A 17,893-nucleotide genomic window follows, 5' to 3' on the forward strand; every position below is an offset into this window, starting at 1 on the left:
AGATCCGGAGTATTTGACCGTGGATTTCGAAGCCAATCCCCTCCCTTAACTCCCTTAAGGTAATCTCCTCCGATCCCCTCGTTTTCATCCATAGGAATTGTCACATTTGTTCAAATCTTGCTAGTTTGGGGGAAACCCTAGTTTTTGATAGGATTTGGAAATTTGTGTTTCTTTGCTAATTTGGTATGGTTAGGCTTTCATAGTATGCTAGGGTTAGGGTTATGTGTGTTTGATGTTGGTGTTAGGGTTATGTTGGTCTTAGGGTTGTGTTCATTGTTAAGTGGGGGTTAGGGTTGACCAATAATTCTCGGTTTTGTAGGCATGGTTTCATTCGGTTCCATGACAAGGCCACCGTGTGCTAACCAAGAAGACATGCCGAACAAGTGGGAGGGCGCATCTTTGGACAAGGTGAAGGAGAAAGATGTCAACATCCCGCAATGTTGGTGTGCAGATGTTTGCAAGGTGAAGGTGTCCACCGACCGAAAGAAAGCATGGACGGAAGGGCGGAGATATTTTGTATGCCCGAACTATGCTTATGATCGTGCACTTCCAACTAACGCCTATGACCAACCACCGGTAAGCTCGAGAAGTAAAATGTTACTCTCAAATGTGTGTCAACACTAACAACAAATTTTTATGCAGTCTCCGCCTCCTGTACAGTGCAACGCCTAACTGTTGGGCGCCACACAGTATAGTGCAGCGCCTAACTGTTGGGCGCTGCAGTGCTGCTATAAGCTAAACTACAGAAACAGATGCCATTTTGGCCTCCTGCAGCAGCACTCACATAACTACAACATCAATAAAAGTACTATAAACTGCACATGCTAAGCAAAGAGAACTAATAACTTGAACATCATATCATTTAAGACAATTCAACATTACTTCAAGTTTGCAAACACAAATACCATAACATAACCTCACAAGTTCATCAACCTCACAAGTTCACAAGTTCATCATATAACATTACTTCAAGTTTCAACATATAACATAACCTCACAAGTTCATCAACCTCACAAGTTCACAAGTTCATCATATAACATTACTTCAAGTTTCAACATATAACATAACCTCACAAGTTCATCAACCTAACACAAAGCACTAATGCCTTCCGCGCGTGTTCCTGGTGCCACGCCTGCAGGCAATCTTCTTCTTCTTAGGAGCACGAGGCTCCTCTTCGTGCACTTCCTCCTCCGCCTGCGGCTCCGCCTCCGCCTCCTCCTCCGCAATTTGGACAGTAGCTTAATGTGGTCTTTAGATGTGATATTTAAGATGCCTTGGTTTTGTTTTTATTTCGAGATTCCATGAATTATGAAATGCTCTAGTAATTATTGAGGAAGATCAAAAGACTCTTGATATCAGCCATTCACGTTACTCTTTTGTCTTTACACTTGCACTCTGTATTTGATTGGCCTAACCATGTGTCTCTGCACACACACACACAGGTGTATTCAACTTCAGTCGCAATGCTTCTGACGGCAATTGTATCGGTCTTCTTGTTCGGCTTCAATCTATCCCTCGCATTCTTCCTCGGATCTACGTAAGTGATGATGCAAGTGCAGCAACAAGATATCTGGACTGGAGCCTTGTAACCCATGACAGCCTAACGAGCTCTGCTAACATTTCAGGGTCGTTTCAATCTCGGTGTATCTGCATTCTGTCGGGAAGCCACAGCAGCAGAAATGAGTTCCTCCCCCATCTTTCTTTCCAAGATTGGCAGCGAGCGCCTCGATGCGGCGTCGTGGAACGGATTATGGACCGCACGGCAGCATCGAAGGGGAATAGGCTTCGTTCTAGGTCATGGCACTGTTGTTGAGGCAAGGCGATTCGCCCGGTGACATATTCAGGTTCACCATCCGTTTGAACTGCTTCTTTGGTGGCATACCTGGCTCACTTTTGCTTCGTGACCAGGGTGGATGACATACGCTAGTTTCTTATCTGGGTAGGCCGGCGAGAATGCGAGACGCTGGCTATCTTCTTCATGCCTCCCTTTTGACCTCTTTAGCCATACTCGGGTTACTAGCTAACTTGCGCAGATGTCCATGCCCAATGTTTCGATCTGAAATATACCGTGGGGTATGTGTCAGCTAACACGCTACCACGAACTCTTGGCATAGCTAACTTTATAGTTGCGCTGTAGAGAAATCTGAGCATCGTCTGTAGGCGGCGACAGCATCTCTCTTACCATGGGTCACGGGGCGTGCACAGCAGGAGGTCACCTGGATTCGGCGAGCGTAGCGGCTGTCGTAGGAGCCCGCCCGTGTGCCCAAGCAGTCCCGTGCTGTGCGTCGTCCCCGTTCGTTGGCAACTACGTACTGCAGATGATCGAGCCCGAGGCAGAGTGCGCGGCAGTAGCCATGCCTGCAACAGTAGCCGAGCTACTACCTGCCGGGCAGATACGCCTGAAAGGGCCGCCCATTTCAAACCAAGGATGATGAAGACGCACAGTACGCCATTTTGTCGCCTTCCCTTCATCATCAGAAAGTAAAATAAGAATTCGACGGAGAGAGTACTACAGTACTGTGCTGGCCCTGTGCTCCGCTGCAGTGCATGTGTACTTCATGCTTTCTGTACGCTCACGGACGGACTCATGTAGTAGGACTCCACCGCACATTCAGTGACTCGATTCAGTGCTCTCGCAAAAAAGAAAGAAAGAAGAAAAGTTACCATTCGGTGACTCGATCCTTGTTCTGCTCCTCTTTCTTGTTTGACGAAGAATCTCGCTCTGCAACTCTTTGGTGAAAGGCATGGTAGGCAGTCCCAAAGAAAAAGGCAACTACTCAAATACTCCATGCCAAGTAGAAAGACGCCGGGCTTTATCTCTGCCGTATAGTGTCATGCTGCTAAAGTACGGAGAGAACGCAGAGCATAGTCCTCTGTTTGAAAAGCTGCGTCTGTCTATTATCATCTTTACCGGCCATCCGGAGAATCGTCGTCCGAGAAGCTAAATGGGGTCAAATGATCCTGTATGTTGATTCTTTGTCAAACGGTTAATTGGCTAGTTCTATGCTTCTATGCATATCTATTGAGATTCAAAGATGCACAACTAGGAAGTATCACATTTTTAAACAGAAGAAATAATGCAACTCCAGGGGAGAGGATTTACACCACGTAGGTCCGGGCGCATGGATCCAGGGCCATCGATTTGCGCCAAGATTCACGACATGGGTTATGTGTACACATAGTTTCATTTTGTTTTGTGTATAATTCATTCATACATCATGCCGATATACCTGGTGGGGTGGGTCCGGTACCTTTTTCGTGGGGTCCGTTAACAATGGAAAACAAGAACAGACTACAGATATTGAACGTATGAGCAAAAACGATTCATTATATCGTTGTTGTGTTGTTCTTCATAGTTCTTGTTTCTTTTTACCTTCTTGTCCCTTGGAAAAGAGCATCCACCTTTAAGCATTATTTTAGTCGGGGAAAGGGAAAATATCATCTTTTGTTCTTACAGATTGAAGGTCTTCAAAGATACCAACAACCGCAGCACTATATTTAGTGCAAAAAGCTACTGATTCGGTTGAAAAATTACGCTTTCTTACATATTTGGTTACGATCTTGTTTCTTTCGGCACAACCTTTTAATGCCTCATATAGTTGGGGAATCTCATCTTTGATGTTCGTTGTTGGTGCCGCCCACGGATCGCCAGATACATACACGCGAGTATGTGTGGACACACCTACACTTCTCCGTGAGAAGTGTAGGTGTGTCCACTGCATACTCACGTGTGTGTATCCGTCAATCTGTTATTCCGGAACAACTTTTCTGTTCGACAAATTGAGTATGTCTAATATGAAATAGTATGAACTGAAATCTTACTATGGAGGTGAAAAAAGTGTCTGCATCCTCACTATAACTTGGTTTGGTAAGAGCATCACCTGTGTACGGAGGCAACACTGCATCTAAGGTAGGTCTCACACGTCCTGCTTCTAACATGACAATCTTGTAGTGTTGGCATGCAAACCAGGTCATTTTATTTGCAACATGTACCACTTGTATGTGTTCACATGTAGATATTTTGCTATTCTATTCATTAGAGGTGTCCCCTAATATTTTTTTCCTTAAGAGGGAGTTGTGCACAATGTATAGAAGCAACCTTAGAGGCAGAAAGAGCGTACACTTGCGTACTCTAACTGGTTACTAAAAACACCCACAGTGTATGATTTTTGCTACCTCTAAGCCCCTCGTCCCCCTTTTAGAGACGGTCTCTATACATTGGACCACTTGCCTCTAGCTAGTATCGCCTCTAACCTTAGAGGGTGCCTCCAACAAATAAAAATCCAACTGGTCTCCTTTGTAAGCCTTAGGAAGACCTAAGGAAGTCCAAGAGAATGGTGATTTGTTGAACATATGTGGTGCTATTCAACCTGTTTTTCTTCAAAAAAAAACATGCAGGGTTGCCTGCCTCTATACATGTAGTACACTACAAAAGGGCAAAAACCGACGAACACACCAGGACATATGCATCGGTAACAAGAGGTTGGTAGGTGGGGAAGAAGAACCGGCAAAGGCACAATCCCTTCGGAAGAATCTCACATGTATGTGTAGGGAAAAGAACTCCCAAACAAACGACGCAGTGATGAAAATCACAGTGCCCTTTGGGCAAACACACGAGGTCGCCATGAAAGCTGTCCATCCATGATCCATCCATGCACCCTACCCTCGTCGTCGTAGCTGCATGCATGCCTGCATGCATGTCTAGCAAGCGGCCAGCAGCCAGCAGCGGCACTCAGTCAGCAGGCAGGCAGGCATGCACCACTGCACTGCGCTGCGTGCCTGCGCTTGCGTCTGCATGCACGTCCTGGACTCTTGCCGGTGCAATTATTTTCCCGTCGAATCCAACCAAAAGTGTGCGTCTGCCCTTTTCGCCATGTGAAGCTGCCTTGTTTTCTTCCTTCCCTAGCCTAGGCCAGTTTGGCGGCCGCGCTCGTGAACCGCGGCCGGCAACCGCGTAATGTATGTGAGTCCGAGCCTACGTATGGGTTGCCGGCTGGATCCACATCTCCCGTAAGAGCAGAACGGAGGAGGAAAAATAGTAGTAATCCGTGTTGGTCTGTTGCTTTCACCCGTTCTGTTAACACAATCATACACATCACCATCGCAAAAATAAAAAAAATAAAAAAAAATCATACACATCACATGGGCACTTGATAGACATCCTCTCGGTTTGTCGCTTGATGGATGCTGGCGATTTTAGTTGTTTATCTTCATAATTGACACCGGTTTCGCTGCTCAATTTCAGTACACTTCATCGCCCATTTTTCCTGTGTTAGTACCTCAAGTTCTTAGATGAGTACGCGTAGCAGATTTTCTAATGGAATGTCAAAGTGAGCTGATTGCTGCATCGAGTTTTCCAACTACGAATGTTGATGGAGAAGAATGGGACGTGTTGACTTGGTTGCGACGGATTGAGCTGGAAGCCACAACCAAGAGCACTAGTACTAAACCTTCCATTCCATCCACTAGTAAATCTCAAGATAGAAAACCCCATCCATTACAGCATGGTCAGAAGAATTCAGAGTCCAACCCAACCCAAGACCAACACCCGGAATGCGGCGGTCAATCAAAGTTAGGCACCGCAAGTGCTACCCGCACAAATCAGCGCAGCCAATACGCAAACTTGCTTGCAATGTGAGCTCCGCCTGCATGCACAAAAATGCAGTCAGCACTCGCTCCCTGCCACTCACTCAGGTCTAACCTTATTCATTGTAGCCATCCTATTCCTGCTGCACTTTTTACAGGTGATGGATGGATGGTTAGCTAGTGTGCCACCAAACCGCACGCAAAAAGTTGGCATCTTTGCACGTCTTCCAAGAGCTAACACTTGGTTACCCGCTTTTCTTCAGAAATCAGAATAGAATAACGCATGCTGGTAGTACTCCACAGGTGTTAACAAGGCTCACACATGCGCACACCTAAGTTATTGAGTCCCACAGAGAGGTTGGTGACATGGGAGGAACAAAATAATTTGAGGCACAAGAGAATCCAACCCAACCAAACCAAACAGGCCTGTTTCTCTTCAGAAACTTGACCACACTCCTCCCCAGAACAGACTCAGACCAACATCTCTCCGAGGCAGAGAACAAACCCACATGTCAAACACTTGCCTTACCTTACCTAGAAGTTAATCAACTCCTCGAAGCAAAACTTAGAACAAAAACCAAGAAGAAAAATCACAAAAGAGATATGAAAAAAGAAGAAGGCTCCACTTGGGTGTGAATGAGCTAATTTACTGGATAATACATAGGCGTCAAGGGGGTGCGTGTTGTCATGTGGTTAGGGCTTGGATGACATCTCATTTTATTTCTTGGAAGGCTATGGACAGTTGGGGTTCTTCCCGGGGCCCCCGTAGTAGAAGTAGGTGCCCCAGTCGCCATTGTTGCCGTTCTGCACGTCGTAGCAGTTGGACTGCTCGGTGAAGGAGCCGATCCCCCGCGGCGCCTTGAGGTTGTTGGACGAGTCCACCACCTGGATGTTCTTGAAGTAGCTCGACTTGCCGAACCCCTCCCCCGGGAAGTGCCCGCTGCCCATCTGGGTGGACGTGTGGCTGCCGTCGGGCTCCGTGTTCACCACCTCGCCGCCCCACTCGATCATCGACGCGCTGTCCGCCAGGTACGAGAAGAGGAAGGACGGCCAGTAGCCCAGCACGTAGTCGTTGCCGAACTGCAGCCACCAGTTGCCCTGCTTTGGGTCCTGCATTTTTGCAGCCGCGATTTGCGCGCGCATAGTTGGTTAGTAGCGGATAGGATCATGATCAGGAGATAGATGTAGGTTAGCTGCCTCTTTTGTGCTATCATCATAGTATCATGCACGAGCAAAAATAAAGCTAATAAGTGCTCATCCATTGTAATGCACTATGAAAAAGGTGGCCCCCTTTCATGAAAATGCTTTGAAACTGCTTTTGAAAATGACCAGGGAATAGGATCTTGTTGCCTATGCAAGTGCCAAATGATAACATAATGGCACATGGCAATGCCGGTGCCAAGTGCTTTTTTTGTTGTTCAGAAAATGAACATGCAAGTGTTTTGGCTGGCAGAAGAGACATATTTCAAAATTTCGATTGCAGGGATGATAATAATTTATAACAGGAGAAGCATGAACACAGGTGGAATATTCCTGAATTTTCAAGTGTAAACTAGCAAGCATCAGCGTGTGTGTTGGCAGGCATAGATCCAATACTACTACTTGTGTGAGGACAACTGTGAGAGCGTCCACTGTCCCCAAAGAGGACAGAGCCACGGTGGTTGTGGCCTTGACATAAGCCTCGAGAAAGACCAAGAAACAGGTGGGCATGCACCATGCATGTATGTATAGATTCCTCCGGCCCCATTCACGAATCTGATCGGCATGTGAGGGGCGCTTGTAATTTACCTTCCACACCAAAATGTTGATATCATATTGGGAGCCACCATAGTTGGAGATAGGGAAGATGCTCGCGCCCATGGCTATTTGGTTGTTTGTCTGGATGAACCCCGAGCAGAGCAGGTTGTAGCACCCTGTTGCCTGATACGCATCGCTCTACAGTATTCAAAACAGCAATACAAAAGTCAGTACTCAGGCCATTCCGAAAGATAGGTATGTGTGTGTTTTAAAAGGTATGTATGTAGATCTAAGCAAGAGGGCAAGAGGGTGATTGGAAGGAATGTGATGTTATCTTACAGTCCAGTAGGTGAAGAGTCTGGTGTTGTTATCTCCATACAAGTCTGGGCTGACCTGAAATTTTGTACAGCACAGGAATGAGCCACAAGGGAAGAGACTAAGTACAGGGGCACAGCTTAATTAATCCAGCATCATAAGCAATCTTATCACTTACTAGCTCCTAAAAACAGTACCAAGTGCTGCTAGTGTATACAGCTCAGAGAGAGAAATATCAGAGAAAATGGAGAACAAGTCTGGCTTCTACTACTACCAAAGTGCAAGGGTCCTTTCACCAGTGCACATATCATTATTGCAACACAGAGGAAATTATTGAGCGCATGCTGCAAGGAGGAAATGCTCCTCATAATTGAGAGCATGGAAGGAGGAGAAGAACAAGAACAAAATTGGAAGCTGAAGCACAACATTTAATGGAACTTTTTGACTACTGCTAGGTAGTTTTCTTTCCCCCTATCTCATGTAGCATGCCTCAGCTCTCACCTGCCACCCTGCTTCAATGCTGTTCAGGTCCTGCCCAAAGGAACCCCCCAGGATCCAAAGCTGTGAGAGGCTGAACTCGTTGCCCTGCTGAATGCTTGGCTGCCACACATTGATGGTGGCCTTGGCTCCATAGTACTTATCCCCCTCCACATATGCTATTGCATGCTGATGACAGAGTCAAAATGACAGGGTTAAACGAATCAGTGACCACTTGAACAAGCTAGTTACTTGCTGAATCTTGAATGGAGCATTGCTGTACCTGGTGGCCATTCTCATTGAGCATGGCAGGGTCGACGGACGAGGGGTTTGGGGTGCTCAGGTGCGTCTTCTTGCCATACCTCCTGATGGAGCTGGCCCTGAAGACATCCTCCTTCTTGGTCCTCCTGACTGGTATGGTGTTCTCTTGGCACATGCCGTTCTGATGCCACATTTGGATGATTTTCTGAGTGTTCTTCTGGGATGCGACCTTGGATTCATCATACAGGCCTTCTGGGTGGTAAGCAGGCCTCGTCTGAAAAGTGCAGCACCATTCATTGAGTATCATCATGTGTGGGGGAGAAGAGAGGCTGTGTGGTGTAGCCCAACTGTGAAAAAGGGCATCAGTGGTGCTGGAGAGAGAGGAACCTGGATAGTATGGTTCTTGAGCAAAGGGTGATCGAAGGCAGGCTGGCTGGAGATGGGCACGCAGTCTATGATGTCCCCATCCGGGCTCTGTTCATTTCTCAGAATCAGTTCTTGCAATAATCAATCAATTAAAAAAACGGCATGGTGCTAAATTCAGTAGAGGAATGCAGATTAGAAAATGCAGCATTGGCTTCAGAGTATCAACCAGACAACAGCTGAATAAAAACATGAGAACAGTACATGTAAGAGACTGCCCCTAAATTGTGCATTTCGAAGGAACTGAAAGAAGAACACTAGTAGGAAAAAAATATGATTTTGCCTAAAAGTGACTGCTGCAGTTCTCTCCTCTAAAGAAAGGAAAGCGAGCAAAAGCAGGCGTGGCTCCTTTCAACGTCGAGTGAACCCAAGAAGCACGGGCACCCATAAATTTCCCCCCGAAAGCAAGCCTTTCCCTCCGGCGACGGACAGAGAGAGATTAAATGCATGGTCCTCCATGGATGCACTTGAGCAAGAAGAAGCAGTCAATCAGCGCTTCCAAAGCAATGCAAGCGCGCGCATGAAGCCCATAAAAAAAGGCATCGCCTTTCTTCGACTTCCATGCCGGATACGCACCGTCTCTCTTTTCTTTCCATGGATTCATTCATTCACTTGAGCAAGCGTAGCAAAGCAGATTGAACGCGCGCCGCCGTTCCGGGGAGGAAGTAGAGGAGGGAGACGAGACGAGACTAGAGGGGTGGATGGATGTACCTCAATGCTGGCGAGAGGCGCCTTGTTGAGGCGCTTGAGGTGGTACTGCACCTGCCGCTGCCTCAGCAGCTGCCTCCGCCGCGTCAGCCCCCTGCCGCCGCTCCCCGCCGCCGCCGCCGCTCCGTCCGCGCAGCAGGCTATTAGGAGAAGCGCCGCCGCCATGACCGCCGGCAGAACGGCGAGGCGGCGACGGGAGGGCGAGAGCGCGCGCGGCGCAGCAGCCATGGGCACAGGCCAAGCGAGCGCTCACGTCACGCGCGCACAGTCGCACTCACCCGTGCTCTGCTCTGCTCTGGCCGACGAACGGAACGACGAGGCAAGCAGGAGGAGAGAGATGGCGCGCTTAAAAATCGGCCCGTTGGTGGCGTCGCTCTCGCTTCGGCAGCCGCGCCCGCTGCTCTCTCTCTCTCTCTCTCTCTCTCTCTCGCTGCACAGTGCGGTGCGTACGAGTAGAGTAGGACGGGGGGCGACGGGGGAGAGAGAGAGGTGGAAGGAGGAGGAGCAGACATGGCGTCGCGTCGTGGCGTTTAAAGCTGGGACGAGAGGAAGCGACGGGACCCGGCCGGGTCAGGCCAGGCAGGCGGGGCCCGGCGTCCAGTGTCCCGCCGCGTCGCACGGTCGCTGGTGGAGCCGAGCCGGCTCCACGACCGTGGTGTGTACACGCGCGGGTTCGGTTGCAGGATCTTGCTTCAATCAAGCGGAACGCTCGTTGGTGCACCGTGCGCGCAGGGAAGGGTACAGTGGTTGATTGACGGATGCGACGAGTTTCCATGTACGCACTCTGCATCCGTCCTCGCCTACCCGTTTCTCCTACGGCGCAACTTTCTTTTTTGAAGAAGACCAGGGCGCAAATTGGATATGTAAATTTGTAGGATTTTGTTTTGATACACCCCGTTAGAAAAGGTTACCGATTTTAATGCACATTACAGATGAAGATTAGGAAGTATCCGATTCATCAGTCAAAAAGGATGATACGGTCTTTGTATCAAGATCAATCTATTCAATACGTTTGATCTTTCCCTGAAAAAAAATTAAAATCGTTTGATTTGCAGGTTAATATGACAATAGCCTATTTAAGTAACTTTATTAAGATTCCCCCGCAAAACCATTCAAACTTTTAAGAATGGCGTAGAAGCCTCGATATCATCCTTTGCCAACGGGCTTGTCGGATGGAGGTCCAGTCGTCGGAGCAGCCCGGATTGCGCGCGGGCGCGGAGGCGATAGCCATGGCTCCTCTGCTTTGATTCGTTGCCGCGTCATGGATGAGGCCGTCAAAGATCCACCAAGGAAGGCGCAGGTCGAAGAGGTGCCTCCGATGCATGTGCTGCTGCTACTGGAGGAAGCCCCAACACCGGTGGCCATCTGCTTTGTTTTTATCGTCGCGTTGGCGGATGAAGGCATCGAGGAACAACTACGGGAGGCAGAGGTCGACGAGGAGCTGTTGATACAGGTGTTCTGCTGGCAGAGGATGCCTTCGCGCAACTCGTCTAGCCGTCGCAGCCCCACCCTCGCGTTTGCTCGCTGCCACCACCGTCCCTCCGCGAATCTAGCAACCTACGTCGGCGCGAGGTATAGGTCGTCATTTTTCCTCCTCATGTATTGATACATTCATGGCAAAAATTTGGGTTCACTTTCATGCGCGTTAGAGACGGGCGACCTGAATTTAGTGATGGAGCAGCTTTTTATAAATCTCAAGGTAGTTGCACCGCTATGATGTGGTTGCTAGACGCGAGATGCAGTAGTAGGGGGTGTAGTCTTGGTGTTTGCTGGAAGGCTCGAATAAATCTTGAAGATTGTTCTTTGAATTGGGCCAATAGCAAAGAGTGGGGAGTGAAAAACTAGCATTATAGGGCATATCATAAGTAGCAACAATTAGTCTATAGGAGGCATTATTTACAGAAATGGCAAAATAAATTGCTTTGCATGATGATGAATTTTGTACCATGGCAATTTCTACCACTTTTTTCGTCGTGGCAAATGGAAAGGCAGCACATGATGTCAACTCTAGTTTCCTTGTTATTCACTTTCAGAGTTCATTTTGCCATGTCACCATGTTCTACTTTTGCTTCCCTTTTCGTGTCATTTTTTATGCTGGTCCATGCTAGCTTTTATTAGCAAATAGTTGTCATGGCATAACCGTATGAATTTGTTATCAATTTTGATATACCATGGCAGTTTCTTTACTAGATAGTTACCATGACAGTTGTTTAGTAAATAATTGCCATGGCAAAGTGCTATTCATTCTTTTACATATTTTTTGCCTTGTCGATCCACTATGTTGTATAAATTTTCCATGTATTAGAGATCTCTAATTAAATATCTCTAAAATTACCATGAAGAATGATCTTTAAATCATACCATTTTTTCTACATTTCTCATGAATTAGACATTGTTTAATTTCATATACCATGGCAAACCATTATGAAATAGAGACCATTTGCCATGGTAAATTATCATCAATTAACATGGTAGATTTACAATATTTGATACCTACCATCTTTCTTTTTTGTAAATAGTTGCCATGGCAAATTTTGATATGAATATGTTATGAATTTTCATAGACCATGGCCTTATTCATTTTCAGAGATTGTTTTGCCATGTCACCATGTTTTACTTTTGCTTCCATTTTAGTGTCGATTTTTTTTTGCTGGTCCATGATAGCTTTTGTTAGTAAATAGTTGCCATGGCAGAACTACAATGAAGTTTAATATGCCATGGCAGTTTATTTAGTAAATAGTTGCCATGAAGCTTTTGTTTAGTAAATAGTTGTCATGGCAAATAGCTATTCATTCTTCTACAAATTGTTTTGCCATGTCAATCCACTATGTTGTCTAAATTTGCCATCTATTAGAGATCTTTAATTACACATCTCTAAAATTGCCATGACAAATGATCTTTAATTCATAGCATTTTTTTTCTACATTTCTCATGAAATAGGCATCTTTTAATTTCATATACCAGGGCAAATCATGATGAGTTAGAGATCATTTGCCATGGTATATATCATTAGTTGACATGAAAATTTTACAATCATTAATACATATCATCTTTATTTTTAGTAAATAGTTGCCATGGCAAATTTTGATATGAATATGCTATGAATTTTCGTAGATCATGGCAAATTGTGTATTCATTTACAGAGATTTTTTTGCCATGTCACCATGTTCTACTTTGCTTCCCTCTTAGTGCCAATTTTTGTTGTTGGTCCATGATAGCTTTTGTTAGTAAATAGTTGCCATGGCAGAACTGCTATGAATTTTGATATACCATGGCAATTTCTTTAGTAAATAGTTTCCATGATAGCTTTGTTTTAGTAAACAGCTGCCATGGCTAATTGCTATTTGTAAGTGCATCTAGTGCCCCTTAGTGATTTTGGTGTATTGAAGACTTATAGGTTAAGGGACTAATATGTTTGTGAGTGTACACAGGTTCTATAAGTCGATGAGGAGTTTGATATTTACAGTGAAAGTCGACCCCTAAAAATGAGTGTCTTCAGCTGAAGACTTTGGTTCTCCTGAAGACTTTGAAAGTGATGAAATTGGTGTGATCTTGAAGACTTGGATAATCATGCGAGGATTATGAAGCATGAAGACTTTTGTTTTCGTAGTTTCATTTTCTCCTTCTTGAGTCATAGGAAACACCGTACTGTTAAGGGGGTCGAGGTAATATTAAGGAAACTAATTTCCAAGTGATGCTCATCTCAAAATCCTACACCTACCCAATCCTTTTGAATAAAGCCATTGGAAATCTCATATCAGTTCAGTCAATTTCTTCAGTAATAGAGACGAAGATCTTCTGGTCTTTGAGGAATTTATTCTTACTGAGGAGTTAGGAATTCGCAAGTGCGGATTGCCTACACAATGAGGAACATGATAGCCCTGAGGAATTAGAACCTCAAATCCGACCGTTGCTGTGCTACGCGCCAGCTGTCCAAAATATCCTACCACCTAATAGTCATATCCTTTAAGGGCATTTATGTCTTATCATGTCGGGCTGCTCCCTAGGCTATAAATAGCCGCCCCCTACAACCACTAGCTGGTTGGCTGCTCCGAGAGAAACTGACACTTGTCAATTGAGACATCCCATCCTCCGAGGACTTTGAGCGAAAATCATCAAGTGATGAAAACCCAAATCCCAAACCCAAACCTACAAACCCAATGTGATTGAGCATCACTGAAGAGATTGTTCCTGTGTGGAACCGACGCTTGTTACCTTTGAGAACTGTGAATCCTCCAGACGGTTAGGCATCATGGTCTGAGCATCCAAGAGAAGTTGTGGATCGCCGAGTGACCAAGTCTGTGAAGGTTTGGAAGTCACCTGTGAAGACTTACCACGAGTGTTGGGCGAGGTCTGTGTGATCTTAGCTCAAGAAGAATATGGTGAGGACTGTGTGTCCGGAACTGTGTGTCCTCGAGTTTAAATACTCAACCGCTCCAACCAGACGTACAACTGTCAGAGGAGTTGGAACTGGTCTACCAAATCATTGTCTTCACCAAGCCTACTAGTTCTATTTCCGTAACCCCTTCATTTCCTCATTCATGTGTTGATGAACCTGATCATTACTGTTTGAAGACTTTGACTGAAGACTTCCTATATTTCCTCAATCCAATTTCTTCAATCACATCGTCTTCAGCCTGCTTATCCTGTGTTTACGCTTTCTGTACTCTGTGCCTGTCTTTCATTTCATCATGATGACTATGCTATTGCTCTGTTATGCTTATACCTGAGTACTTATTCTGCTGCTTGTAGTTCGTGGCTTAGAAATTTCCTCACACTGAAATTCCTCAATGACGAATTTGTAAAAATCGCCTATTCACCCTCCCTCTAGTCGACTTAACGCACTTTCAATTGGTACCAGAGCAAGGTACTCCCTTGTTCTGTGCGATTTTGGTTTAACTGCCTGGAGTTTTAGTTATGTCGACTGCAGGTATGATCAAGGTCTCAGATGGGTGTCCTACCTTTGATGGGACGAACTACCCCTACTGGAAGAAAAAGATGCGCATGCATCTTGAGGCACTTGATAACGATCTCTGGTATGTTGTGGAAAATGGTGTTCCCTCAGTCACTCCGTCTGTGAATGCTGCTGATGTGAAGAGATTCAAGCAACTCGATCCTCAAGCGAAGACTATCATATGTGGCCATCTAAGCAAAGGATAGTATGGCAGAGTGAGTGTCCTAGAAACTGACAGGCTGATTTGGGACAGGTTGTCCAAGGTCAAAGAAGGAGTCTCAACTCAACGTGACTCCCGAGTTGATGTTCCTCGCAATCTCTTCAACCGCTTCAAAAGACTCGACAACGAAAATGTTTAGCAAACCTTCGATCACCTCACTGACATCTCAAATGAGCTTCAAGCACTTGGTGCCACTGACATCACCGATCATGAGGTGGTGAAGAAATTGTTGAGATCACTTGATCCCTCATTCGATACTCTTGCACTGATGATTCAAGAGCGAGCTGATTACAAGTCACTAGATCTCGCTGATATCCTCGAGAGGCTAAACACTCATGAGTTCCAACTTGTTGAGAAGAGAGATCTCTATGGACCGAGCTACGGAAGATCACGTGCACTAAAGGCCAAGGCAGTCTCTAAGTCCGAAGCTGAAGATTCTGGTAGCAGCCTTGGTGATCCTGAAGAACTAAGCCAGGAGCTAGCGATGCTCGTGAGGAAATTCCAGAAGTTCTCTCGCCGTGGTCGCTTTGGAAAGTCTTCTAGAAATGATGATTCCTCGTCTCGTGACTACAAAAAGAGAACTTGCCACCAATGCAAGAAACCTGGTCACTACATGTCTGATTGTCCTCTGTGGGAAAAGGAATAAAAGAAGAAGTACAAAGATGACGATTCTGATGACTCTAAGAAGAAGAAGAAATCTTCAAAGTCTTCATCATCAAAATCCACAAAGTCTTCATCTCACAAGAAGAGCAGTTCCAAGAAGGCTCGAGCATTCATTGGCAAGGAAATGGACTCTGAAGCTGAATCTGAGGATAATGTGGAAGAGGAGGAATCTGAGGAGTCAGACTCTCGTGTGGCGAGCTTAGCCCTCGCTTCTGCTTATGTCAGCAAGTCCATCTTCAACACTGAAGAAAATGACCTCCCCAACTCTGCTGACAAGAGCGTCGATGACTACACTCCCACCTACTGCTTCATGGCAAAAGGTGCCAAGGTACTCAAACATTCCCCCTCTGACTCTAGTGAGGATGGACTTGATGACAATCTCAAGCCTAGCTATTCCAAACTTGCTAAAATCGTTGTTAAACAACAGAAGGCTTTAGAAAAGATTCAAAATCAACTAGACAGAAGCGATGACCTGTTGGGTGAGGAATTGAATTGAACCAAGACTCTGACAGATAATCTTCAGAGACTTCAAACTAGGTTTGACAACCTTCAAAATCATCATAACACTCTCTTAACTGATCATGAGAAGCTTTCTTATGAATTTCTTCAGAGAAAGCAAGATATTGAGAAGTTAAAAGTGAGTTATGAAGATCTTCAGAAGGAAAATGATTCATTGCTTGCTCAACAGATCAGTTCCGCTTAGGAAGAATTTATTCCACCATGTCTGAAATGCATTGAGCGTGAATCTGCTAATTACTCACCTGAATGTTCAAATGCTTCTATTTCTACAAATTCTTCAACTGTCTTTGTGGTCAGAAATTCCTCATCTGAGGATACCACAAGTATCACAGACGATAATGCAGGGCTGAAGGAATTGTATGTGACAAACATTTACAAAAGACTTAAAGGGCATCAGACTCTATGTGATGTGCTCAAAAAGCAGATCTTGAACAGGAATCCTAGGAAAGAGGGTATTGCCTTTGAGAGGAAACTCAATGCTGATGGGACCTATTGGAAACCTGAGCAGTATCCCAAAACCTCATGGGTTGCTGCGAAAGGACCTCCTGTAGATCCATGCACTCTATCTGGCTTTACTTGTGATTCTTCATATTCCTCTGATGAGTCATTTGACTCCAACTATAAACTGTTTAAGAATCAGAATGGTGAAGTATTTGCTCGATATGTTGGAACTAACTGCAGGAATGGCCCCCCTATGAAGAAAATCTGGGTTCCTAAAAGGTGCCTTGAAAATCTTCAGGTGAATGTCATCATTACACCACCCATGAAGAATAGGAACCCCAGATCAAAATCTTCATATGGATCCAAGTCCTCATATGGACAAAATTCTTCATATGGATTAAATTCCTCACGTGGATCAAAATCCTCATATGAACATCATCATGTTAACACTTCTATTTCGCATGGAAAGTCTAAAGGCCATGAATATGTCCATTATTCTTCAAACCATTATGTTCATAAGTCCTCGAAGAATTTCTCTGCTTATTCATATGCTTATCCTAACCACTCTTCTGTGAAACGAAGTGCACTGGCATCAATGCCATCTTTTTCTTATGGAGCTCGCAGAATGATGAATTCTTTGCCACCCCTCCAGATGTGGGTGGTGAAGAAAAAGAACTAATCTCTTATGCAGGGTCAGGTCTCCAGACGAAGTTGATCGTCTGAAGAAATTGCTGGAGACCTGAATGTGCTTGAATGGACACAAGATAATAATGAAGAAATGAATCACTCATTTCTCACGTCCTCTATTACTATGTCTATTACTGCTGATGAAATTGATACCATATTCTTCACTAATGAAGTATATGGGTTCGTAAGTTGCACTAATTCATCTGCAGGATGAACAACCTAAAGCTATTGAGTGGGTCCTCGACAGTGGATGTACAAATCACATGACCGGTGACAGGAACTTGTTGATGGACACTGATTTGTCACCATCTCATCTGAAGCATATCACCTACGCCGACAAAGGCAAAAGCAAGGTGAAATGATCTAGATGACGACGGGGTGAATAGACGTTTTAAAACTTTTACGGATTTGGCTTTATCCTAATGCAGAATTAAACTAACCAATACTTTTCATGCACAAATCCTAAATATGCTAGGCTCAACTAAGTGCACCAACAACCTATGCTAAAACAAGATAGGCACTAAAGGAAACTAGCAAGCACAAACTATATCACAAGATAAGGAAATGTAGGAACTACTAAGCAATTCAACTAGCACAAAATATATCAATATGAGCAAGTATGAATTGCAGAAAGTAAAGGGTGTGGGTATGAGATAACCACAAGTGAGTCGGAGACGCGGATTTATCCCTAAGTTCACACTCGTGAGAGTGCTAATCTCCGTTAGAGCGGCGCCAAAGCCAAAGCTCCGGGGCAACACCAAGTGACTCACCATATTCTCCCTTCCGAGTCACCCCCAACGGATGAGCCTCGGTTCACTCGGGGTTGGTCTTGAAGGCGACCACCACACCTTTACAAACTTCTCTGGAGCACACCACAACCATGGAAGCTTCCGGAGGAACTT

The 17,893-nt window shown here is 45.3% G+C and overlaps 1 protein-coding gene and 1 long non-coding RNA gene across 2 annotated transcripts; one reads left to right on the top strand and one right to left on the bottom strand.

Annotated features, from left to right (window-relative positions):
* The first annotated feature begins 1,440 nt into the window (after window positions 1-1,440).
* On the top strand, window positions 1,441-1,979 carry LOC119363234. The gene is made up of 2 exons (XR_005173863.1): window positions 1,441-1,537; window positions 1,626-1,979. It is a non-coding gene; the product is annotated as an uncharacterized LOC119363234 (long non-coding RNA).
* A 3,969-nt stretch (window positions 1,980-5,948) lies between these two features.
* LOC119363235 lies at window positions 5,949-10,013 on the bottom strand. Its single transcript, XM_037628550.1, has 7 exons — window positions 9,511-10,013; window positions 8,764-8,850; window positions 8,399-8,650; window positions 8,140-8,304; window positions 7,663-7,716; window positions 7,375-7,521; window positions 5,949-6,696 (listed from the first exon to the last, which is right to left on the bottom strand). Exons 1-7 carry the CDS (start codon window positions 9,733-9,735, stop codon window positions 6,319-6,321), a joined length of 1,308 nt encoding a protein of 435 aa, XP_037484447.1. The 5' UTR covers window positions 9,736-10,013; the 3' UTR covers window positions 5,949-6,318.
* Between the last annotated feature and the right edge of the window lie 7,880 nt (window positions 10,014-17,893).

The sequence above is a fragment of the Triticum dicoccoides genome, chromosome 2B, assembly GCF_002162155.2.
Source record: "Triticum dicoccoides isolate Atlit2015 ecotype Zavitan chromosome 2B, WEW_v2.0, whole genome shotgun sequence".
NCBI classification, from domain to species: domain Eukaryota; kingdom Viridiplantae; phylum Streptophyta; class Magnoliopsida; order Poales; family Poaceae; genus Triticum; species Triticum dicoccoides.